The sequence below is a fragment of the Polypterus senegalus genome, chromosome 10, assembly GCF_016835505.1.
Source record: "Polypterus senegalus isolate Bchr_013 chromosome 10, ASM1683550v1, whole genome shotgun sequence".
NCBI classification, from domain to species: domain Eukaryota; kingdom Metazoa; phylum Chordata; class Cladistia; order Polypteriformes; family Polypteridae; genus Polypterus; species Polypterus senegalus.
In genome coordinates, this window is record NC_053163.1 from 5,435,501 (window position 1) to 5,461,849 (window position 26,349).

General features: G+C 44.2%; 1 protein-coding gene across 1 annotated transcript in view; it reads left to right on the forward strand.

Moving 5' to 3' along the window:
* The first annotated feature begins 3,682 nt into the window (after positions 1 to 3,682).
* Positions 3,683 to 26,349, forward strand: part of rnf25 (ring finger protein 25) — a 46,179-nt gene continuing 23,512 nt past the window's right edge. The window contains exons 1-7 of the mRNA XM_039764992.1: positions 3,683 to 3,790; positions 4,036 to 4,107; positions 4,206 to 4,308; positions 4,428 to 4,495; positions 4,642 to 4,711; positions 6,572 to 6,643; positions 6,732 to 6,872. Coding sequence (XP_039620926.1) covers positions 3,777 to 3,790; positions 4,036 to 4,107; positions 4,206 to 4,308; positions 4,428 to 4,495; positions 4,642 to 4,711; positions 6,572 to 6,643; positions 6,732 to 6,872 — 540 coding nt within the window. The 5' untranslated portion in view covers positions 3,683 to 3,776. The remainder of the gene's footprint in view (positions 3,791 to 4,035; positions 4,108 to 4,205; positions 4,309 to 4,427; positions 4,496 to 4,641; positions 4,712 to 6,571; positions 6,644 to 6,731; positions 6,873 to 26,349) is intronic.

A 26,349-nucleotide genomic window follows, 5' to 3' on the forward strand; every position in this document is an offset into this window, starting at 1 on the left:
GTGGCACGGTGGCGCAGTGGTAGCGCTGCTGCCTCGCAGTTAGGAAACCTGGTTCGCTTCCCGGGTCCTCCCTGTGTGGAGTTTGCACGTTCTCACCGTGCCTGCGTGGGTTTCCTCCCACAGTCCAAAGACATGCTGGTTAGGTGCATTGGCGGTCCTAAATTGGCCCTAGTGTGTGCTTGGTGTGTTTGTGTGTGTCCTGCGGTGGGTTGGCACCCTGCCCGGCATTGGTTCCTGCCTTGTGCCCTGTGTTGGCTGGGATTGGCTCCCGAGACCCTGTGTTCGGATTCAGTGGGTTGGAAAATGGATGGATGCTAACTATCTGGAATGATGTTGACACGACATATGCCGCTGTCTCAGGCAAGAATTCAACAAAAAGCATTAAATTTATTTAATCCTTTGTAATCACTTTAAGGCCTCTCAAGGATGGTTTGAAAAACGCAAAAAATGTGCCAGGAGGCACGGTGGCGCAGTGGGTAGCGCTGCTGCCTTGCAGTAAGGAGACCTGGGTTCACTTCCCGGTCCTCCCTGCGTGGAGTTTCCATGTTCTCCCCGTGTCTATGTGGGTTTCCTCCCACAGGTTAGGTGGAATGGCGATCCTAAATTGTCCCTAGTGTGTTATTGGTGTGTTGGTGTGTGCACCCTGCCCTGGGATTTGTTTCCTGTCTTGCACCCTGTGCTGGCTGGGATTGGCTCCATCAGACCTCCGTGACCCTGTGTTAGGATATAGCGGGTTGAACAATGACTGACTGAAAAAATGTGCCAGAATTTAGAGAGTTAAATGAACTGGGAAACCCGCAAGGCAATGGAATTTCCAGCAAACTTACTCAAAATGAATCAATATACGCAGTTATTGAATTCAAGAAAACAAAAATCCAAACAATCAACACTCATTTTTTTGAATGAATGTTATTTTCTCCATTCAGAATACATTTGAGATTTTGCTTATTGTGTGTGGGCGGAGTGGTGGCTGTGAGTCTAGGGGTCTGCGCCGGCAATTGGAAGGTTGCCAGTTTGAATCCCATAACCGCCAGGAGTGACTCTACTCCATTGGGCCCTTAACCTCCTCGGTATGATGTTAATCTGTATCCAGCGTTGAGGGCCAGTCTGAAAACTTGCAGGGAAAACCTGTGCGTTGGTGGCAGGATTGGCACTCCACCCTCACACTGCACAGTGTGGTACTAAGGTGTCACCCGCTGCGCTCGAGTCCCAATCCAGGTGGTTCATCGTGTGGTGTATCAGCGAATGTTCCCAACCTCCTCTCTAAATGTGTACATTGAAAAGAGGACAGAGGACAAAGTTAACGAGTCGGGGAGCGCCACCCTGGGTGTACCCCGTATATTAACTGGCAGCATGCAACAGATTGTGGAGACGTCTTTTCAGACAGTCATTCAAGACAGGCCTGAAGTAGGCTGGTGGCCAACTTGATTATGCAGGTCTTGGACAGGAAGGGGAGGGTCCAGGAGGGCAAACAACGGACATGACGTCAGCACTGGAGTGGCGGTTAGAGGGAGGAAGAGAGAAGGCATCTGACCACAGCGCCACCCCCTGCATTGGCGGGTTATTACCCTCAACCTGAGCCCCTCCGCTGTTCCCCCATGCAGGCACGCGTACTCACATGACAACGTCTGTTAGTTTCATAGTGCAAGAACATTGCGTCCGTTGTAATTTTACCTCGGAAAACAAAGTTTCTCAAAAGAAAGTAGCTTCTCGGAACGTATTCACTTCAGTAAGTGCCATATCTGAGAAAAAATAAACAGGTTCAACTTGAAAAATGCCAAACTTGCCCTTTATTGAAGTCATTTCTTCACAAACATGGTACATGTGCATTTGCCACGCCAGACTGTGTTCTAAGGTTAAGCGTTTTCTACAAATTTAAAATATCTTTCCTGCGCTGGCGCTTCAAAATGGGGGAATAGCTGAGAAACTTACCAAATACGTCCACTGAGTATTGACCTGCGTCTTCTGTGTCTCTGACGCATGTTTGTGACACCAAAAGGGAGCTGGAAGCGCTCATTTGATCGTCTACACCTCATAATATTTGTCTCAAGGGTAAGGACACGTTTTCTATTCGCTTGTGAGAGTTTGCACATAAATAGAGAAGTTGATCAAAACAAAACCAGCCACAAGGCACAGCAATTTACTATGATTTGGTCTTTAGACTCCATCACGGGGAGCAAAAGGTTGTTGCAGAAGAAGACAAGCGCTGAGGTGGCGTCTACAGCTGGTTTTCTTTTAAAATGGCTGAATCTCATGATATTGGTTATTTTTTGTTCAAAATTGACAGGTATAAAGTACTTTACAATATGTGTGCAATCGCAAGACGCAGATCAATACTCAACAGCCGCCATGGCTTGAAAAATTGACAAATTTGGTTAGTTTTTAAGCTTTGTGCCCCATAGCCTCCATTATAAAGCACCAAAGCAGCCAATATAGCTTTCAGAATTTATAGAAAACTCTCACCTTTAGCACACAATTTTGTGTGGCAAATGCATACATTATGGAGAAATTGAAAAATACCAAACTTATTCTTTAATGGAAATATCGTACTGTGACAGACTCCGAGACTCAAACCTGCCCAGTCAGAGCACAGGAGACTGCGTGGGGACCTCGTGCATGTCTTCAAAATCCACAAAGGCATCGATAAAAGTCGATCAGCGGAAGTCTTTCGATGAGTCTTAAGGGTGCAGCACGTACTCGAGGACACCAGCGGAGCTTGAGGGGACGCACATCGTGGACTGAAGCCACATCTTTACGTAGAGAGCTGTGGAAATCAGAAAACACGGAATCAGAGAAGAAACCTTGACATCCTTTAGAAAAGTCGGAATGAGATAATGAAGCGGCAAGAGTTTTAATATAAGAAAACATGCCTTCCATATGCCCAACAAATGGAATCTGGAAATGCTCTTTCGATCGCATAGTCCTGGTACTGTTTTTCTCGAGGTAAGGATACCTCATTTTCTATTGGCTTGTGTGAGTTCGTACATACAGGAAATACAGAAGTACAGCAAAACAAAACCAACCACGTGGCATGAAATGTTTACTGTGATTTGGTCTTTAGAGTGGGAATGACACAGGGAAGGAGTCAAAGGCTGTTTCAGAAGACAAGTGGCGCCCCCTGCCTGTCTTCTTTTAAAATGGCCGAATCTCATAATATCAGACTGCTAGATTTGACACAACTGACTCCAGTAAGCGCTTTTGGGCTGCCGAGTTACGAATTCCATTCTAAATTCTTTCATTGGACTGCAGATTTTGTATTGGATGAACTTAATATGTAGGCATACATGCCTCCCGACGACTCTTTGAGTTCGTACTAAGCACGTAGGGCCGGTCCAAGTCCATTTACATCACTATGGGTGTCTAGGCGGCGAACCTCGAAGTCTAAAGCATGCTGGACGACGGGTTGGAGCAAACCCTCGATGTCCGGAGCGCCGCGCCCCTCCGCTCCCCCAGCTAACAAACCGTGCACTTTACAGATCGCGGGCCCTTAAGTTTATTTTATTTTTTGTTCGGGCGTCCCATGCCAAAACCCAATAAAAAAGCAAGATGGTGCTCAGGGCATCTGCCCATATCGCCCAAACCTAAATCCGCCAAGTCAGGCGGGTTAGAAAACAGATGGACAGATGGATTTCTCCGCCCTGGCGGTGTCCATTTTCTAAGTGACGCTTCTTTTCATTGCCGGAGGTGGAACTGATGAGCTGCCCGGAACTTTAGTGCCGCACCACGCGCTTCACTCACTCGGACCTGTGAGTGGGACGCACCGAAACGACTGGAGGATGGCGGAAGGCGGGTGAGTCGCAAACTTTGCCGGATTGAAAGTAAAGCGGCACGCGAGTGCCGTGACATCCCGCCGTGTGTGTTTTTTATCCGCGGAAGCCTTCTGTCTGCCCGTCCGGACTTTCATTCGCTCTTCGGCTGTGGTTTTCCTTTCAGTTCTCGCAGTTTATTCGCCCCCCAGTCTGCTCCTCTTCTCTCCGTGTCTGTCTCTCGGTCGTGTTCTTCTCTCACGACTTTGTCTCTCTTCTGTCCACACAGGACTTTCTCCGAGGTCGAGGTCCTGCAGTCCATTTATCTGGACGAGCTGCACGTAACGCAGGAGCCCCGCAGGTGAGCGTCCGGCTCGAGCCCCTCGGACAGTCCACAGGTAGACGGCCATTGTGCCCCTGCCATGTTGGCTCTGGTGACTCCTCTTCTCTCATTCTCAGCTCACACCCGTGGGAGGTCCACATCACGCTGTTTCCTTCGACCGCCCAGGACCCTGAAGCTCAGTTTGTGCGCCTGACCCTGCAGCTGTCTCTGCCCGCACAGGTACTCCGTTCCCTGCTGCCGCCTGTCACTGTGCCTTCCCTGTCCCCAACTCCCCAACCCCGTCCCACCATCATACTGAAGTGTTGTCCTGTGTTTCCTCACTCTCTGTGGCTCCGCAGTATCCAAATTCTCCACCCAAGATCTCCATCCAGAATCCCCGGGGGCTCTCCGATGAGAAGATTCAATGGTGAGTGCTCATCAGGCCTGGCCAGTCCAGTCCAACACCTCCCACCCACCACCCCTGCTGTTCTGGACCCCCCCTCTCCCACCCCCATGTCCTTGAGCTCCTGCTCATGTTTGGTGACTCTGCCTTCTCCTGTTCCCGTCTTGCAGTATTCAGTGCACGCTGGCCGACCTCGCCAAGTCTTCAGTTGGGGGTCCCATGTTGTACGAGCTCATTGAGGTGAGTGGCAGGGTGTGAAATGAAAGGCAGGGGGTCTTAGCGCACCCTGAGAACTGGAGGATGCAAAAGTCAGGAGGCTCTGAAAATACATTTTTAAAACATGTATAGTATTACTTTATGTACAGGAAAGGTTTGTGGCATACGATTCTTCACAGGTGGAATGAAAAAGGCGGCTGACCGAGAGCACCTCGCCAACTGGGTGGGGCCAGATGTTGAGCATGGGGAAGGCGCTATAAAAATCAAATGCATTATTATTATGTTTGAATAACAGCAGATTGGGTTGGGCGGTGCTAAATGTTTGCATGGCACCAGGCTGGTGGGGTTGTATGATTGAGTAGCTGTGGGCTACTAAGTTTGGCAGCAGGCTGGCACAGGGCTAGATGTCTCAATAGCAGTAGGCTGGGTGGTTAGAGTGACAGTAAGTCACTCAGAGTAAGTAGCAGTGGAGTAGGCAGGATTGGGTGTTTGAATAGCGGTAGGCAGGGTGAGTCTGTATGCTGGCATGGCACAGCTAGATATGAGTGGCAGGAGATTGTGCAGAGGCTTCATGTTTGGGTGATAGTGGGTTTAACAGGGCTAGAAGTGTGAGTGGTAGCAGGCTTGTATACCGGGCTTTGGGGTAACTGTGTGCTTGAGTGGCAGCAGATTGGGTGGAGCTATCTGAATAGTAGAAGAGTGCCACAAGCTGAGATGTTTGAGTGGCAGTAGACTGGGTGGGGCCAGTTTTATCAATGGCAGTAGTTTGAGTGGAGGGTAGATACTTGAGTGGCAGCAGATTGGGCGGAGCTATATGACTAGCAGCAGAGTACTACAGGCCTAGGTTTTTGAGTGGCAGCAGATTGGGCGGGGTGAGAGTGACAGTGGGCTGGGTGGTGCTAACTGTTTGCATGGCACCAGGCTGGTGGGGTTGTATGATTGAGTAGCTGTGGGGTAAGTGGCAGCAGGCTGGCACAGCGCTAGATGTCTCAATAGCAGTAGGCTGGGTGGTTAGAGTGACAGTAAGTCACTCAGAGTAAGTAGCAGTGGAGTAGGCAGGATTGGGTGTTTGAGTAGCGGTAGGCGGGCATGGCACCCTAGTGGCACACAGCTAGATATGAGTGGCAGGAGATTGTGCAGAGGCTTCATATTTGGGTGATACTGGGTTTAGCAGGGCTAGAAGCGTGAGTGGTAGCAGGCTTGTATACCAGGCTATGGGTGCACTGTGTGCTTGAGTGGCTCCAGGTGGGGCGGGGCTACTTGAGTAGCAGCAGAGTGCCATAGGCTTAGATGTTTGAGTGGCAGTAGACTGGGTGTGGCCATTTTTATAACTGGCAGTAATTTGAGTGGAGGGTAGATACTTGAGTGGCAGCAGATTGGGCGGGGCAGCAGTTGCATATCTGCAAGTTTAACGGAGCTGGAAGCTTGATTGACAGTGGGCTGGGTAAGGGAGGGTAGAGTGACAGCAGGCCAGGTGATGCTGCACCCTTGAGTGGAATCAGGCTGGGCAGAGGTAGGAGAAGAAAGATTCAAGAAAAGGGAAGAGACCTTAAGAGATTAAGAATTAAAAGGAGCCCTGGGCAGCCGTTAGTTTCCAACTTGGATTTAATGATGTTAAGAGATTCCTCATTTCATGGCACCGAGAGTATTAACGTCAGAGGGGAGCTCCGCTTTACTCCAGAAGTGCCCCCATTCTGAAGCACTGCACTGTCTAGAGAATTTGTGACTCTTTTTGAAGTAAAAATGGTAACCCTAGTAGAAATGTTATTCTGTCTTGTCCACCATGATCTATCCATATATCAATCTGTCTGATGTGCAGCACCGTTCATGTCTATCTACCATGGCCGTGTGTCTGTCTGTCTGTCTTTGTGCTTTTTCACACAGAAAGGGAAGGAGATCTTGACGGAGAGCAACGTGCCTTACGGCCAGTGCATCATCTGTCTGTTTGGCTTCCAGGTAGGCCCCTGTCCTAGCCCCTGTGCCCACTCTAGTGCAGAACTGGGATGCCACTTCATAGTTTTTTTTCCCCCCTCCTTCATTGCAGGAGGACGAGGCGTTCACCAAAACGGCCTGCTACCACTACTTCCATTCGCACTGCCTGGCACGGTATGTGGAGCACCGGGAGATGGAGATTGAGGCTCAAAAGGCCGAACTGGCACTGGACAAGACCAGCAGCCTCCAGCAGGTCAGTCCCTACCCATTGTCGTGGCGTTGGGGTGAGCACGCAGTTCTAAGCCGCCAGTCTTTCTGTAGCCCCTCTTTTAAGTGTGTGCCCGCTGAACTGATTCATCCTGTAGTCCTGTGAAGGAAGACATAGCATGCGGGCAGCCCTTGAGTTGTGAAGGAGTTCATAACCCAGTTTATATACTCGTATTTTATTTTGCCAAATGTGAAATATATAACTTTTTAAATTTTTTACCCGTGTTCTCAGCCTACAATATAAATATTGCTATCAGCACTGCTACACTACTGGTTGTATTTCCTTACTCTGCATGCAAGGCATAAGTGAGTAGGTTGATGTAAGCGTAAGATATTGTCAGCTTTACAAAGTCCCAAATGTTGGGTCACGTCAAACGAACAACGAAAGTTAGAAAGATGGCTACCTTCCAGGGGTCAAAGGGGAAGACCAAGGGTGAGTGAGGTGGGTGGCGTGATAGGAGATCTTACATTGACGGAAAGCAGAAAGAAGATGGACAGGTGGTAAAATGGTTGGACGGTTTATAGCACACAGATTCACAGCTCTTTAACAGTGTGTTAAAAATGCCCATAGGTGCCAGACATGGCAAAATGACCACCTGCTGTATGAGAAGACCTACATAGCTGAAGGATTCGCTTCTCCTTCAGGCTTGATATTGCTGATGTGAGTGTGCATTCTGGACTGTTTGGCTGCTTTGTTGGTGTGGACTGGCAAATTAAACTGTAGTGTTGGGTAGGGTGGTAATGTACTGGTGCCCGCTGGCGAGGACACCAACCCCTATTAGGGTATCCAGTAGTTCATGACTGAGATAGGCCAGGGCAAGTGAGCAGGCAGACCAGTCTTTCTGTGCAAAAGTGTGCAGAGGTTTATTCACACTGAGAATATAATTGTTGCCACGAGTAAGTAAAATTATCATTCAATAAATAAGTCTCTGCATTATAATAAAAAAGCATTTTGGGTCGAGACGTGATTTTCTCAGAGACACTTTAATGTCCCCGCGAGACAAAAGGACAGCTGCTGTACAGGCTTTTAAATGATCGACGCGCAACGCGACATGCAGATCACGCAGCGCGGCAGCAAGTCGGCTGATCCAGCAAAGAGGAGGTCAAAAAAATGTATTTGTTTCCCATTGTATCATCGTTTAAGAGGGGGTTTTGGAGGAGCGACCGCAACTCCTTAGTGTGCGTTCAGCCCCCCTTTTCACAATGCGAGAGGTAGAGACGCAAAGTGGCTGGCACGTAGCACGCCCCCCTGTGGGATAACTCATTCACTACAGCTTTATTACTGGCAAATATCAGGAAATAAAAAAAAAAAATGAATGAATGAAAATGAACATAACACTTTCTTTAGAAAGTATACCCGGGGGTGGGCGAGCAAAGCGAGCACGTGGCGGAGCCCACTAGTCTTAAAGGTTGTGTCTATCCACATTCGCAAAGGGTCACTAGCAGTGCAATAATAAATCTGTTTTCAATGTTTCAATTCCCCACGGCTAGGACACCGGAAGACGGGTCCCCTCCAGAAACGCCTGAACTCCGCTTCGTGTCCTGCCACTTCCATCGATACCCACTGAACTCTTCTGGAAAGACCTCGCAAGCCTCTGACTCCCCCAGGGCATCCTTTGTCACTCTGACTCCCTCAATGAAGACCTCAGCTATTTCCCTTTATTTGGCTCCCCAACAGCTCCATTGCTGTAACACCCTGAATTTGCCCCTTCTTGAGTTCCTCCTCCTGTCCAGTGACTCCCCACCGTTCTCCTCTGCTCACCTGAAGTTATCCGTCAGATTGGAATGTGGAGACATTCCGGAAATCACCACCATCCATTGGTGCTGCTCCCTCATCAAGTAATCAGTTAGTTTGGTGCTGCTCTTTCTCACAAGGTCCACAACTTCAGAGCATTCTTCTCCTTTGTTCATCTTTTTGTGTTTTTCCTTTTGTTCATTTCTTCTCTCTAGGCCTAACCCTGCCTGCTTTTAACTGTGCCAACCCCCAGCTGACGCTTGTTAATTAAGTGCTGCTCCTCCCGCTGCTCTTAACTAAAGATGAGCGACTGCATGCCATGAAGTGAGAGCCAACGGTCAGTGGCAGTTAAGTCACCGGAAAGTTCACTGGGAAACTTGTAAAATGTATTATTAAATGAACCCAATGAAAACGCCCCATAACATCACCTATCCCAGGGGCGGAGTAAAAGAAATCCTAATGGGGATATCAGTGCAATGTTCAAGTCTTAACACCAGAGGGCAGCATTTCTCCAGTGGAGCACTCCTGTCTCACTCACTGTAACAATGGTGCTGGAAAGATTGTGAATCCATTATGTTTTTCTATTTCTGCATAAATAGAAGTCCTAAAACTAGATTAAGTGAATCCAATTAAACAAATGATATTTGCTCATTTTTTTGTTAAGAGAAATGATTCAGTGTGACACATTTTTACAGGGTGTCCCAAAAGTCACTATACACTTTTAATAAATTCCTAAAAATTACACAAGAAACGTGAGTTTATGAATATTTCTAGCATCAACAAAGGAGTCATTGCGGTTCTGACGCCTTGAAGACTAGTTGTATACCTCCATTTTCGACAAACTTTCAGCCACCTTCGGATGCAAGCCTCTCCGACATTTTGCAGCATCTCTTCCCCCGACCTCGCTGCAGGCCGTGCAGATTCTTTCATCAAGCTGTGACGGGTTATGGGGCTTACTGGCATACACCTTGCTTTTGATATAGCCCCACAAAAAAAAAAAAAAAAAAGTCACAAGGTGTAATGTCAGGGGAGTGCAGACCCCTACGACCGATCCATCGGTCGGGAAACTTGACATTTAGGAAATCTCTGACTAAGCTGGTGTTTTGTCTTGGTAGAGCTGTGTATTCCTCTCCTTTCCCCTTTTGTAGCCTTTGTCAGAATGCCTCAAATCTCATAGACTTACCACTGTTTTTATAAGGTATTACACTATATAACTTATCCCCACCTTCCCTTCTGCATTTACAACTTCAGGCAATTAGGTTTAGTAAAAGACAAGCAGGAGTTAAGTTACAATTTAAACAATGTGTTATTGGTAATATTAGTAAATAACAATATGCAACGTACATTTGAATATTGACAACTATACAACCTGATAAATGCTGATGTGTAGTTTCAGGCGGCACACAGACTTGTTAGTTACTTAAAATGTGTCTAGTTAAGTCATCATTTGTAGTCTGCTTTCTTCAGAGCAGGCCGCATTTCCTTTCTCATTACGGCTGCCGAGCTGTGCTCTTCATTGTGTTGTCCTTTTCAGCTCATGGTGTGTGATGATCTTTCATCAGTTTGGTAAGAGAGAGAGAGTGAGGTAAAGCAAGCAAATTTATAGATGTTCTGTCCAACCCCTACAGCCAATAGGGCATTGTGGTACTTAAAGGCATTTGATACGAGCCAATTCCAAACGGGGGACAGAACACCTTCACACCTGCCACCCATCCAACCCCCAAACCATATGTTAAGGTAAAGCTTGGCAGTTAGGCAGCCTGGCTGTCCTGAGGGGGTTGACTGAGAGACTTCAGCAGAGAAACATTAGCCAAACTTGTTTGAGGCACTTCACCCCAACCCTGTCGTAAAATTACCCAAAAAGTGGGCAAGGGGTTCTTAAACCATTGCTGTTATTATCAATAATAAAACACTAATATTACTTTTGCTTTGTCTGAGTTACAAATCAACTTGTATGCACAATTTTAAAACACAACACCTGGCAAAGTGGGGAGTGGCGCCATGGTTAAGGGAATGATACACGTACAAAAACTGCAAAGCCTAAGGTGTCATATGCTGTTGGCTTAAGTCTCTCCGAATGATACCTGGAATGAAATAGAAAAAAGGAAGTGTATAGTGACTTTTGGGACACCCTGTGTGTGAATTCTTTGCCTTCAGTATCTGCTGTGACCCCCTCATGCAGCTATAGCTTTAACTGCCACAAGCTGTCATCTAAAGCAGATGGCCTGCTAGTAGTTTGGGGCCGACCAGGACTGAGGGGGTAATAAGAGAGGTAGATGTTAAAAAAAATAAATAAATAAATAAAAAAACAGGTAATTTTATTATTCCACGACAGAGTAGGAAAAAAAAAAACGGTTGCTGAATGTAAAAGGATACACAAAAAAACATATAAATAATCCTGTGACAAGACAAAATTTAATTATGAAGAAAAAAAGGAAAGACTAAAAATAGAAAACACAGAGGCTTTTACATGAAAAATAAAATTAAAAAAAATATATATATATATATATCTATATATATATAACACGGTGGCGCAGTGGGTAGCGCTGCTGCCTCGCAGTTTGGAGACCTGGGTTCACTTCCTGGGTCCTCCCTGCGTGGAGTGTGCTTGTTCTCCCCGTGTCTGTGTGGGTTTCCTCCGACAGTCCAAAGACATGCGGGTGAGGTGGATTGGAGATCCTAAATTGTCCGTAACGTGTCGGTGTTTTCCCTGTGGTGGGCTGACGCCCTGCCCGGGGATTATTTCCTGCCTTGCACCCTGTGTTGGCTGGGATTGGATCCAGCAGACTCATGTGACCCTGTAGTTAGGATATAGCGGGTTGGATAATGGATGGATATATATATATATATACAATGAAAATTGTTTAACACGAAACTGAGGGGACTGAAATATTTTTTCATGTTAAAAGAATTTTGTGTTAAAGGATATTACAAAAAAAAAAAACATACAGTATATTCAACAAAAGTCCTGATATGGGAGCATTCTGAGATCTTGCTTGTTTGAACCAAACAAGTAAAGCCGTCTCTAAATCCTCATGCTTGGCCGTTCTCATCCGTTTTCGCTCTGGCTCAAACTTACTCTGTTCAGACATTTCCGTAATTTGCTCTCTTTTTTTTTAATTATTGTTGATAATGTAGAGTTAGCAATATCAAAATCTTTACAGATGTCCGTTTTTGTCTTCTGTTTTTGATCAACAGCCTTAAGAAGCTTCATCTTCATTTTAAGCGAAATAGCAGTTTGCTTTCCCCCTGAGCTCTTTGCCATTGTGCTTGTAAAAAAATTCTTCTAAAATAGAAAAAAAAAAACCCGAACCAAACTCGCTGATTTTTACTCACGCTGCGATGTACTCGTCACCGAATTCTAAAGCCAACTGATGAGAGATGAGATGTTTTTGTGTGGCGTTTGTAGGGGTGGAGGGTGAAAGTTGCTTAGATAAACAAAATTGGCTCGTGTCACAGGCTATTCCGAGGGTATTTCAAGGCCAAGTTAGCCTCCTTTCTACGAAACATGTGAAACCACCTCTCTTTCATTTCACACCCCTCTTAAATCTCGCCTGCGCGGCTGGTGTTTTCCGTATTTTGTTCATTCCCAGAAGGGAAATCTTTTTGTGTTAAGCGATTTTCGTTTCGTGTTAAGAGAAAAAAATGCATGAAAATACATAGTAGTTTGTCGGGACCGTTGTATTATTTCGTCTTAAGCGTTTTCACGTTAAAAGTATTTCACTATATATATATATATATATATATATATATATATATATATATTAATATAATATAATATACAGTCAATTCCAGTCCATGTAAGGGCATTAGCAGCCTTAAAATAAATTTAAAAATCTCAGGAGCCATTTTTGGTCCTCAGGAGCCTAACCCACTCCTTTACATCAACCAGCAGCTCAGCCACCTGGCAACTCTTAAGTCTGGCATGCCTCGCACTACCTAACCCTTCTTAATTCTCTCGGAGCGATCGTTCCCACTCTTGCGGCCACAACTATACTTATAAAGCCTTTTCCATTACCAGGGTCGGCTTGCCCAGACATAGGGAGATGCCATTTCAGGCCTGCTGGGGAACTCCCACACTTCAAGTATAAATCAAAATATCTTTATATATAATACGCTGCCGATGCTGTTCGTTTGTCTGTCCGGGTTTTTAAATCATCTGTAGCTCGCTAACTGTTTGAACTATTGAGCTGAGATTTGGCACACACACACCACGTGACGTCTACTATCCCCTTTCGGGGTGATGATTGACCTCCAAGGTTATTCCTCTTTTTGTTTTTATTTTATTTTATTGTAGAATAAACTCTCGGCAGCGGCCAGCAGGGCCAGGCATCATTCTCATTCCCTATCACCTTCGCCATCACTTCCCCAACCTCTTCATATCTTAAATTATTCTTGAGGCAGATTGAAGACTTAAGTGCCAGCGTAAGTGAAAAATTAAAGAAAACATACTAAGTAATTGCAACACAAACACTGACTTAATCCGTTTTAACGCGAAAAGATGCCGAGGAAAGACAAGAAGAAGCGGGCAGCTAGGGTGGAGAAAAGAAGAGCTGCTCAGGAAGCAGCAAGCGCATCAACCTCTGAGCAAACGAATGGTAAACGTGCAGAGAAAGAGTCTGAAAACTAGGAATGGTCAAGTCAAGTGGATTCACTGCAAGTTACTGGTACATATTAAAACACTAGACAACAAAACAATTGATACCTAACCTCGAGGTTACTAAGCTACAAACGGAAACATTACGGTACACATACACTACTAATCCAACTTGGACTCCTCCTATAGCTGTGTTTTGACTTTCCCAGGCATCCGTGACTACGTTTAGCTTCTGCGTCACCTTTAAAAGCACCACAGGTTGGTAAAAGTGGCATGTTACATGCAAGGCTTGCACCCGAAAAAAAGCTAAAGAAATGACCTGAGGGTAAGTCCAAAAACCTTGTTAAAGTAAAAACATTAGGAGAGCTGAAGAGGCTGGGAAGGAGTTGTGTCCGGCTGGTGTAGCCCCAATGACTGCTGTAGGTTTAAATTCTCATGTTTTAGCCTTGTTTTAACCATTTGGATATTTCTTTTTTTTACCTTTTATAATGGGTTATTAATTTTGTAACGGCCGAACCCTTACCCGGCCGGCAGCCACACTGCCAGGTCCCGTGGCCTGGATAAATTACTGAGGAGAACCTACTAAGCCGTACCTCCGACAAATTAATATTTTCCCCCAATCGATGGTTAAACACAAGCAAACAATATCAGAATGTAAATCAAGTGCAGTAATGTATTAGATGTAACAAAATGACAAATACAATAATATAAATCTCCGGCATAATCTCGCCAATATACCACCAAAGGAGAAAGGCACCATATATACAATAATAAATCCTCCCTGGTCCCCTGCACACGAATAACAAACACTCAATACAAATAATGACAACAAATGATTACTGAAATGATAAAGAACGTGAAAATGAGTCCAGGTAAATTACTGTCCAAATTACTGACAGCTGTTCGAAATGTTGGTGTTTAATTCCCCCGAATGAATACCAGAACAATCTTGCCGCGATTCCTCGGCGATGGTGGAAAATATTGTCCATCCCCGGGGTTTCTGGCAATAAATGCGTTGTAGTAAATCCGGCCGAGTGAGAAGCAAACTGGAAGAATGTTACAATGTGAATGAAGGCAGAATAATGACGATCAGTTGCAGTTTGGTGAATCTCCTTCTCTCTCTTCTTCTTTCCCTCCTTCCCGTTTAAATAATAATGAGCCGGATGTAAATGGAAAAACCTCCGGTTGTGACGTTTCCAGGGGGTCGCTGCCTCCCCTGTTTCTTATTACGGGGACGACATTTAAACAAACGCATGCTAGTTTATGTGACGAGAGGCGGCTGGGTGCAAACGCAATAAACAGCAACGGTTACGTGACCCCGCTACAATTTAATGAACATTTGACTGCACTGCACTCTTCATTTGAGCACTTTTGCTGATTTTAATGCAAACACTTTGCACATTTTTGCACCACATCCTTGTTTCGTGATGTCCTCACTGATCAGCTCATCCGGTGACATTACTGACTGTGTCGGGTTCAAGAGCTCCCAAAATGGAGACGGGAGCCTGGAGCAGAACCCCCATCCTCACAAGCAGGAGCTAGATTCTTGTTAAACAAAATGGGATGAAGCAAAATGTTTGTGGCTGTAGTTCCTAAAATGATTTGCGAGTGATTTTTCTAAAATTATTAATTTTAGTTTTGTCTTACTGGCTTGGCTCCTTTTGGACGTGTACTTTCCTGGCTTTGCTTCTCCTTTCATCTCCTTACCCTTATTGCTGCCCTAGTGGCCTGGTAAATGGACCAAATGGCAGATGCAGAGAATGGGCGCAACACTCTGTAGGCTCTGTGAGCAGCTGGGCATGCCAGTCGTGCAGCCTGTGTGTCTAAGGATTGCTGGGAAGCAGGCCTTGTTCCTCAATTTCCAAGCGTGATTACTGGCCCGTTTCTCATTACTTTCTGCCTGTTACATCCAGTCGCATCCTGATCACATGTCCACACTCTTCTTGGTCAACTTACTTGTTTTTTAAACAAAGGACTGTGCTGACTGGCTGGCTCTGGTTTTGACGATCGGCTTCTTTAAGTGATCACTCAAAGGTGACTGAAGCGAGGTGTTCAGGCCTTAAATCCTAGAGTTACAGTTTAATCGGACAAATGGTAGGGCGTGTAATCACAAGATGATAGCCTCAAATGCCCACCCTAAGAGTTTCTGGGTGTGTTTGGAGTGCCGGACGTCGCATCTGGAACAGTCTGCATTGTGAAAGACGCTTTATAAAAGTAGCGCAGTGTCAATTGCTGGCGTAAGGAGTGGGGAGTGCTGGGCTGTCCATTTTAATTGAGTCACTTTATTGCCCTACCTAACAACCTGAGCAATGGACTTTTCATGTTGCGCTGGTGTTGGTGAAACTAACAACAACAATATTTATTTCTGTAGCACATTTTCATACAAGTGATGTAGCTCACGGTGCTTTGCAGGATGAGGAAAGAGAGAGAAAAAAGACAAAATATAAGAATAAAATTAGGCAATACTAATTAACATAGAATAAAAATAAGGTCCAATGGCCAGGGAGGAAAAAAAAAAACAAAATCTGCAGGGGTTCCAGGGCCATGAGACCCCTCCCAGCCCCTTCTAGGCATTCTACCTAACATAAATGATATTAATCAGTCCTCAGGGTTTTCAGGCATTTCATGGAAGAATTTGATGAATTTGGTGGTCATGTGGACGTCTGGCCTTCAATCTGTTAATGTAGGGACTGCAAGGTGCTTTGGTCGGGTGGTGGTGGTGGCGCAGAGAAAGTAGGGCTTAGTACGGAACAAATTTATAACCTGTGTGATGACTCCTGTTATGATCAACCTTTTACGTTCATTTTTCATATGTGCCCTGATGCGTCACCCAAGGAAGTTGAATTTGAAATTTCTCATTAAATATGCTTTGAGAAAGTTGAAAGTATTTCACCCTAAGCCGTGGCACCATTTTTGCCTTCCTATCAATTTCAGAGCATTCATGTCAGCAATTGCTATGACGGCAATACCCAGAATACCATGCGACATCACTTGAGCGACTGCATAAAGGTCGCCACATGCATTCCCGATACTACAGATAAGTGAGAAATTTTCCTGCTTAACAACTTTTTGTTGTTTTTTTTATTTATTTATTAGGAACTTGGTGATTTTTGTTTAGTGAACTGGAGTTGACGAAGGATCACTTAGACTTTCTGGTATTGGAACTTGGCCTTGTTTTTGACCTCGTCTTATCTCCTGCTCCTATTGAAATAGATCTTACTGTCTCACTCCGAGTCACTACTACAGCATGCATTTGTAGCAAAAGTACAACATAAAGGAATAGGTAGAGTTGTTAACAAAATGTCTGTTATTTAGCAGTTCTTCAGTATTTTTACTTTGATGGTACTATCAGGGAAAGGTCCAGGGATACCAAGTGGGCCCAGTAATGTGCTGAAATTGCACGAGGAAGCAGCCAAAGCAGATGACCAGAAATTTACTAAGGTGTACTAGCAAGTGGTGGAGCTTGTGGGCTGCTTTTACTGTCTCGGGCAGAAACTTTGAGGGAAAAGCGCAACAATTGTACTCGGTGGACAATCACAAAAATGTTAAAGGCTTTCCTGCATGAGCAAGAATTTTACTCGGTGGACAGTCGCAAAAATCTTATAAAAAAAAAAAAAGTTTCCCTGCACGTGGAAATGTTTTGAGCCCTGTGATAACCAGCCTGCTGATTTTTAAAAGCTTGTGGATACTTAGCCTCTAGAGCTAGAAGTGTCCAAGTAGGAGTGGACCGTAAACTGGCTGATCTCTTGTCCTGGATGGAATTCTTCTTGCAGGTTAGATTTTTAAAAAAAAAAAAAATGTATATGTTATAAATAAAAGTGTTTGCGTCAGTCCAGCCTGGACCTGCAGGGCTACGGCAGAAAGTTCAAAGAAAGCGACTCTGTCGCCAACGTGAAACCGCCACTGCTAATACACAAAAGAGGCGAGCACATCGGCGAGAGGAAACCTCCGAGGAGAGAGAAACTCGCTCAGCTGCTGATAGACTACAGAGACGAGCACATCTGCAAAACACAACTGACGACAAGCTGCTAATACACAACCGATGTGACTGATTAATTGAAGAGCCAGAATCCATAGTTTTCTAGGGCGGCTTACAGCATGTATTTACATAGCTATTATCTTCTGTACTATCTTCTAACTTACATATATATGTTTGGTATCATTCTTTTTAGAATTTATCGAACTTTAATGTGATAATGTTAGATTTTATGATTCTTATTCCATTTTTAAATTTTAAACTAAAAAAAGTCACGGTTTTTATTTTGCATTGAGTAAGCTTTCTTTCACAGGAACTGTCTATCTATCATCTATCTACCTAATCCTGCCTACTATACCAAATTCTTTATATCCATCTGCTGTATAGTGCCTTTCATATCTATCTATCTATCTCTATCTATCTATCTAATCCTGCCTACTATACCAAATTTTATCTCTCTCTCTCTCTCTCTCTCTCTCTATATATATATATATATATATATATATATATATATAGATATATATAGATATATATATATATATAGATATATATATAGATAGATAGATAGAGATATCTATATATATATATATATCTATCTATCTATCTATCATTGGGAAAATGTGTAAATACAGAGTACAAAAAATGAGTTGTTTTCTGGGGTTAGATTTATAAAACTTGCACATGCACAGAGAGACTCAAACTCTGACCCATCTGTACACAACATTTTAGAGAAAGTGGGAAATGACAACACCCTTGATTAAGTAGGGAAATGCAGCCAAACCAGCTGCACTAGTGTTTGAAGTACTTTTTTTTTTTTTTTTGTTCCCTCGTTTTCTTATGGACACAACAACATTCTGGGATAGCTTTTTTATTGGTTTGCTAGGCTTAACGACCCAGGAGTAGGTGACGCGTGACGTCATTACTGTGATTGCATGAAGGTAGGCACCTTTACAGTTACTGATCATCCAACACTCTGATTCGTGCTTATCGTCTTTTATTTGTTTCTGAGTTTACTCGTTACAGCAATTTTTTTTTCTGCCCTCTACAACTTCTGTGTCTCATTTTTTTGATTTCATATACCTTTTGGTTTACAACGTGCCACTCTGTTCTTTGATTACAATTTTGGCTATGCCACCTGTTCTTTGTTTCTGTATTTAAAAAAAAAAAATTATAAGGAGACAAGACGTGATTTTCTCGAACAGACACTTATGTCCCATGGGAAAGAGATTTAACCACGACTAGGGCCAGAAATAAAGGACAAAGAGTAGATGACATAATGTTGACGCGGTACACATGCAGAGCAGGTTAGACATAATGGAAGTACGAAAATTCAAAAGTCTCAAAAAAAAGATAGGAAAGATCGCATTAGCGCAAACAAACGGAAATTATTACTCGGTGAAATAACGGAGCAGCGAAAAGAGATTGAATATATTGTTCAGGATTTAAACTTATAAGTCGGAGACTTGTAGATCGTCTAATTCGTGTTGCCATCAGGGGAGAAAATAAAAGTAGTGTTTCTTCCCAATGAAGAGGCATATCCGCGAGAATTAAAAGATTCCGAAAACGGAAGCGCGGTACACATGCAGAGCAGGTTAGAGATACTGGAAGCACAAAAATTTGAAAGTCTCACAAAAAGGATACTAAAGATCACATTAGCGCAAACAAATGGAAATTATTACTTCGGTGAAATAATGGAACAGCGAAAAGAGATTGAATATATTGTTCAGGATTTAAACTTTAAGTCGGAGACTTGTAGATCGTCTAATTCGTGTTGCCAGCGAGAATTAAATGATTCCAAAAACGATGGCTCGGTATGAAGTCCCATGGGACGGAGACTTTTAACATGAGATTTTTTGAAGTCATGCCCTCCTTGCAACTATACTCGGCAAAAAAAGAAACGTCCTCTGACTTTCAACTGTTTTTACTTTCAGTAAACTTAATGTGTAAATATTTGTATGAACACTAAAAGAGTCAACACCATAAGACATAAACTTAAAAATGTTTCACAATGTGTCCCTGAATGAAGGGAGGCTCAAATCAAAAGTACCAGTCAGTATGTGGTGTGGCCACCAGCTGCTTGAAGTACTGCAGTGCATCTCCTCCTCGTGGACTGGACCAGATTTGTCAGTTCTTGCTGTGAGATGTTACCCCACTCTTCCACCAAGGCACCTGCAAGTTCCTGGACATTTCTGGGGGGAATGGCCCTAGCCCTCACCCTGCAATCCAACAGGTCCCAGACGTGCTCAATTCCTTCGACGATAACCACGAATCCGTCCATCACCCCTGGTGAGATAAAACCGGGACTCATCAGTGAAGAGCACTTTTTGCCACTCCTGTCTGGTCCAGCGAAGGTGGGTTTGTGCCCATAGGCAGCGTTGTTGCTGGTGATGTCTGGTAAGGACCTGCCTTACAACAGGCCTACAAGCCCTCAGTCCAGCCTCTCTCAGCCTATTGCGGACAGTCTGAGCACTGATGGAGGGATTGTGTGTTCCTGGTGTGACTCGGGCAGTTGTTGTGGCCATCCTGTACCTGTCACACAGGTGTGATATTCGGATGTACCGATCCTGTGCAGCTGTTGTTACACGTGGTCTTCCACTGCGAGGATGATCAGCTGTCCCTCCTGTCTCCCTGTAGCGCTGTCTTAGGCGTCTCACAGTGCGGACATGGCAATTTATTCAGCAGTCCTCATGCCTCCCTGCAGCAGGCCTAATGCACGTTCACGCAGATGAGCAGGGACCCTGGGCATCTTTCACAGTCGGTAGACAAGTCTCTTTAGTGTCCTGCGTTTTTACAACTGTGACCTTAAATGACTACTTTCTGTAAGCTGTTAAGGTCTTAACGACCATTCCACAGGTGCATGTTAATTAATTGATTATGGTTAATTGAACATGCATGGAAAACATTGTTTAAACCCTTTACAATGAAGATCTGTAAAGTTAGTTGGGTTTTTAAAACATTATTGTTGAAATACACAGTCCTGAAAAAGGGACGTTTCTTTTTTTGCTGAGTATATTTTCAAACAAGACCATGGTCCTCTAACCTCAGTCGTGTGAATGCTTTTGTCAGACACGCATCCTTTATCAGGACAATAAGTTTATACGATGTAGATGACATGTCAACGACAAAGCGAAAAAGAAAGAGCATGGACAAACATTTGAAAAAGTCGTTTTATTTATTAGAGAGAAAGAAACGACATTCACTCACAGGCAGTCATACGTTGTGTTGACACGATGTAAGTCCAAACACGGAATCAAAAATTCAATATGATCTTAAAGAAAAGTTCATTCTAAGTATTGTTCTTACAAAAGTTTTAAAGTAAAAGTGAAAATAATGCATATGTAACAATTCCCATGAAAATAACAATCTCTTTAAATTGCATATCCGGTAAACCAAACCCGGGGGTGGGCGAGTGAAGCAAGCAGGTGGCAGAGCCCACTTGTATATTTAAATGTGGTCTTCCAAGTTAAACCCCTCGATCTGTCCGTGTCATCTCCCGATTTCTTTCTCTCTCTCAAAACTGCTGTCACCCTTGTGGTGAAATCCTTCCACCTCTTAAGCACAGAACATGGGCCACAAAAGGCCAGACCTCCTCTTATTTCAGGTCTGGGCCAAGAGGATTGGGCCTTGGTAGCCTAGTCCCAAACTTGAAAGGCAAGGCTACAGACCTGTACCGACTCAAAAATGGAGCTGTTAAACTGCCAAAGGACAAAATGTCCACAAAAATGGAAAAGATGTGTCATTGGGGATGTCACACTACAGCGCTAACGCTCGGTGGCGCCACTGCAATTGTCCCTGATTTGGTATGATAACTTAAATGAAGGCTGTGACTAAAAATTGGGACAGTCGTGTAGCGTGCTGGGGGGCTTAACAGTTTAATTGTAATCTGTGTACGTGATTCCACTCCTGCTATTATTACTCCTCCTTGGGGTTCCATTTGTGTTCAGCTGCTCTCTAATGTGCCACTGAGCTACATTGTCACACAGGCAGCAGAGCCCCCTAGTGGATTTTGTCCCCATTGCCATCTCCTTCTCTTTATGATTCAGTCAGTTCACTTTAAAATCTGCTCAGTGCAGGGTGTGGGACTGCTTGTCATGGCAGTGTCGGTGCTGGTGATTTTACCCAGTAGATTATATTTTGGCAGTGATGATAAAATCATTTGCATCAGTGCTGTCCTCGCATTGTGGCAGCTGAGCACATTCCAGCACCCAAAGAGTCGGGGCCAACAGGACTGTGGCAATTGGCTGTGGCGGCCGCTCCCACCGTTCTGGAGCCCTGCTGCCGATAAGAACGTTTATGGTGGGTTCACTGGGAGGCTGGAATCTGCAAAGGACTCGGGTGGTTATGTCACTGCAGAGGATGCTAATCTTTGGTACTTTCCTGACACGTCCTCATGTGGGTTCCCTGGCTTGGCAAGCGCGGGAGAGCGTTTTATGTGTCTTGAGCGCAACTGTTAAGCAAAGCACAGGAGGAGGTGGCACCCTTTACTGAAGTAGGCAAAAAGGCACGAGAAGGGTGGGAGCACATGGGACGTGCCTGCGTCTAGCTTTAAATGGGGGGAAAAATTCAAAAAGAGGCAAATCTTCAGATTCATCTCCGCCCTCCGTGCTTGGCAATTACAGTGCTTGCCCAGCCTCCCTCTTCGGTGGTCTGCTGTAATTAGCCAGAACTGTCCACCTCATAGCACCTTGGGGTCACTTGAAGGCAGATTGTGCCGAGTACTTCTGGTGTTCTTGTTTAGTGGGCTGCTGCTTTATAATCTCTGTAATCTCAAATGTTTGGGCCCTTGGTGATGAAAGCAAAGTTAAATGCACAGAACGTCAAAGGTTAAAGAATTTGAGTGTGTGTGTTTGTTAAAAACGGGTTTGTTATTTTAGTACTTACACCATTCAGCCACAACTTTAAATGCACCTGACTAATTGGGTGGCGTGAGGGGGGGACCAACAGCTGTGACCCATCGAGGCATGGACTCCACTTGACTTCTGAAGGTGACCCTCACAGCAGATCCTTTAAGTCCTGTAAGTTGCAAGGTGGGCCCTCCATGGGCCAGACCTGTTTGACTTGTTGATCGGTGGAAATTCAAGGCCAAGTCGACACCTTGAACCATTTGTCATGTTCATCAGACCATTCCTGAGCAACTGTCACAGTGTGGCATGACGCATTATCCTGTTGAAAGAATACTGTTGCCATGAATGGGGTGTACGTGGTCTGCAAGTAGGTGGTACATGTCAAAGTAACGTCAACATGAATGCCAGGACTTGAGATTTACCAGCAGAACATTGTCCAGAGCATCCCACTGCCTCCGCCGGCTTGCCATTCTTCCCTAAGTGCATCCTGCTGCCATTTCTTTCTGAGGTAAACGATGCACACTCACCGGGCTGTCCTCACGATGCAAAAGAAAATGTGATTCATCAGACCAGGCCACCTTCTTCCATTCCGCACCCAATGTAGGTGCCTTCAGCAGTGGCCAGTGGGTCCGCATGGGCACTCTGACCTGTCTTCAGCAAGCTGTGATGCACTTGTGTGCTCTGACACTTTTCTCTCGCGGCCACCGTTAAGCTTTTCAGAAATTTGTGCTACAGTGGCTCTTCTGTGGGATCAGAGCAGATGGGCAAACCTTTGCTTTCCGCACACATCGGTGGGCCTTGAGTGCCCATGACCTTCTTGTCGTCCGTTCATCAGTTGTCCTGACTTGAACCCCTTTCAGTAGGTACACACCATTGCATGCTGGGAACACCCAAAAGACTTGCCTCATGAAAATGTGATTCCATTAAAGGCAGTGAGTTGCTTATAATTCACTTCTTTGAGCAAATGTTGCCTTCTCACGTGAGATCCGTGTCCTCACCAAGTGTATCGGCTAAGTAAACCGATGTCGACTGCGACCTGCATCATGTGCCTACGCTCACTTTCACAATAGTAACCTAAAAAGAGCTTTAGAGCTGACATTCTTAATGGCAGAGTGCTTGTGCTAGTGACATAACTCCTGAAATGTGTCTAAAACGGAGGGGGCTGGATGACCGAAGTGAAGAGTCCTGTTGTCAGCAATCGTAAGATCTGTGGCACTTAAGACGCTATGTTCCAGATGCCAGGAGCGCTGATGATGAGGGTGATAAACCGTGTTTAAGGTAAACCATGGCAGGCACGCTGGTGTTACGTCACTGGGAGTGGAAAATCTCGGTAGCTTTAGTGTTACAGCCAGGGTTTATTCCTGGCCTTATGTGTATTGCTATACATACATTTTTAATAAACATACCTATATATGCACACATAGATTATCTTAATCGTTATTAGATTATTGATACGTTGTTATGTGTATTTTGTTCTGGTTAAATCTGAATTATTTTTCTTATTTTTATTCAATTTCTGTAATCTTTCTTATTTATATAATATACTAGCCGTTCCCCTCACCCCCCACCTCCCGCGTAGTGGTGAAACTGCAAACTTCAAAAATCAATAAACAAAAGGGTATCGCTAGCTAAGCAGAGGCAAGTTACGCTCCAAAACACAGAGGAAGACCCCCCAACACACCTGACGTCATGCCCCCCTCGCCCCACAGCCTCTGTCTCGGATTAGCGTGAATATATCGCTTCTGCAATGAACTAAATCTGTTAAGTAGTTCTCTCGGCCGCAAGCTAAGGTAAGGTACACCCAGAGGCTAGCGAGGGGGGCCTCGGCCCGTTGCGTCTCTCTCAGATTCGAGCAGTAAATCAGTACCGCAAGCGAACTATGATGCTTGGCGCAGTCAGAGAAGTCGCAAAATCAGCCAGAATGTTCAAGTAAATTATAGAAAAATAACCCGATCTGAGTAGTTCTCTCATGAAAAGCAGACACTTGTTGGATTTTATATTTATATATACTAGGGGGCTTCACTCGCCAGCCCCCGTGTTTGTTTTTCTCGATACACACTTTGAAGATTTATTATTTTTTTTTTTGAATTGTTGCTATTTCATTAGTTTCACTTTTATTTCAGAACTTCTGTAAAAACAATATTTGGAATCCCAACATGCTGAATCTTTTAAATGAGGTCAGTGAGACGTGAGTTAAATGACTTTTTGTGCCATAATTCAGGATAAGTTTCTCTGTTTGGGATTTCAGCACAGACAAAACGATCTTCTTCATCAGCAGTTAATCTTTTTTTTTTTTTTTGCAAAGTAACCAATAAATGCGTGTGAGGTAAACCCCGTTTTTGAAATTCTCTGACTTAAACTTCAAAGTCTTACAATATTTGCATACTTCTTACCTATCACCTCTGTCTGTATATTCCATCTCAATTTGCCTTTTCGTTATTTCTCCGAGTAATAATTTCTCTTTGTTTGCGCTAATGCGATCTTTACTTTCCTTTTTTGTTTTTTTTTCGGCTTTCATATTCTGTATCTGGCTCTGCATGTGTTTCACGCCTACGTTTTTTTGAGTCTTTTGAATTTCACAGTTTTCATTTTCTCTAACCTGCTCTGCATGTGTTTGGCCTCCTTGTTTTTTAACCTCTTTATGACGTTTTACTTTTTTTTTTTTTTTTTGTACTCTGTCTTTTATTTCTGACCTCACTTTGTCCTGCTTTTTTTTTTTTTTGTTTTTTCAATGACACCTGGTCCGTGGTGATTATTTTCCCTTTTTTCGAGTAATAATTTCCATTTGTTTGCACTTCTGCGATCTTTACTTTTTTTTTTTTATACTAATTTTCTTACTTTCGTATTCTTTAACTTGTGTATCGCGCCAACTTTTTTTTTTTTGAGCCTTTCAAGTTCCACTGCTTTCATAATCTCTAACCTGAAGTTTCTCTCTCTGTAATACGTAATATCTTCGGCGGAATCCATTTCATTGGCAATAGTAAGCATTGTTCTAATTAATTCTTGTGCTATCGATTCACCAATCAGTAGCTAGAGGGCGTGTTAGAGCCCACCCTCTCAACTTTGACGCTCACCACCCACAGTCAGTTGTTTGCTGTCAGTTGCACTACCAAGCAAGGGAATGAATGGACCAGGAACAGCTTCACTAATCACACTCATTACAATTAATTCTTTGTATTTATATAGCGCTTTTCTCACTACTCAAAGCGCTCACCAATTGCAGGTTAAGGCCTTACTCAAGGGCCCAGCAGAGCAGAGTCCCTTTTTGCCATTTACGGGATTCGAACCAGCAACTTCTGATTGCCCGTGCAGATCCCTAGCCTCAGAGCCGCCACAATTGACCACAGGTGGAAGGAAGCCAGTAACCATAATGGAAATGGTGGGCACTGACACCTGATTGAGTTTAGGGGGTGGTGGGGGGGGATCCTTTATTAATCTCAGGATTTCTTGTTTTTTATTTTTTAAAATTCTTCTGAACTGTAGCTGTGACATCTTTTACTTGAATGTTAGTAAGTAAAGCTGGAAAAAATATTAGTTTGTGTGTCTTCATTTAAGGCTGTAAAGCAAACAAAAGGGGAATATTTCAAAGGGGGGGGATTCTTCTTTTATACCCACTGTGTATGTGTGTGTCTATATATGTATATATAAAATATATATGTGTGTATCATACAGATAAGAAAACAGAACCATAACAACAGTATTTGGAAAATATTTAAAATGATTCAATTAAATGACAACACACATGAGCCCGAGATGAATCCCTGATTCTGTCGCAGTGTTTAGGATCTGCTGGGCTCACCGTCACTCCATCCCACGGCTTATTCTCCAACGGAAGTGTCCACTGAGGCCTAATTACCCACAAAGCAGGCTTTCGGCCTGTGACCCCTTTCAGGGTAGGTCAGGGATGCCAAGTTAAAGCTCCACCTTGTGGCTCCCGCTCTCCCTGCAAGTCCTGTCAGTCGCCTCTGTGTGTATTTCACAGCCGAGGGCCCATGTATGTCCTGATAAAGCACCCTGCTGCCCCCTTAACTTCCCAGTGTCACGCTGCTTTTGAACTGCTTGGCCTTGTGAAACTCTACTTTATCAGTCGTGGGTGAGCCTGCTGTCTGCCTCCTAATCGTTAATCTTGAACATTCTTTTTCTGTCAACAATAATGCAGCATGAAGAGATTTTCTGCTTGGTGGTGGTGGGGGATGCTTGATTTTTTTTCCCTTTAACTGTTTAAACAGCACTACTTAACAAATGAGTCGTGGATGGATGACCCTCGCTTTGTACCTGCGCCCACATGCCTTGACGTAGTTTGTCTGCAAT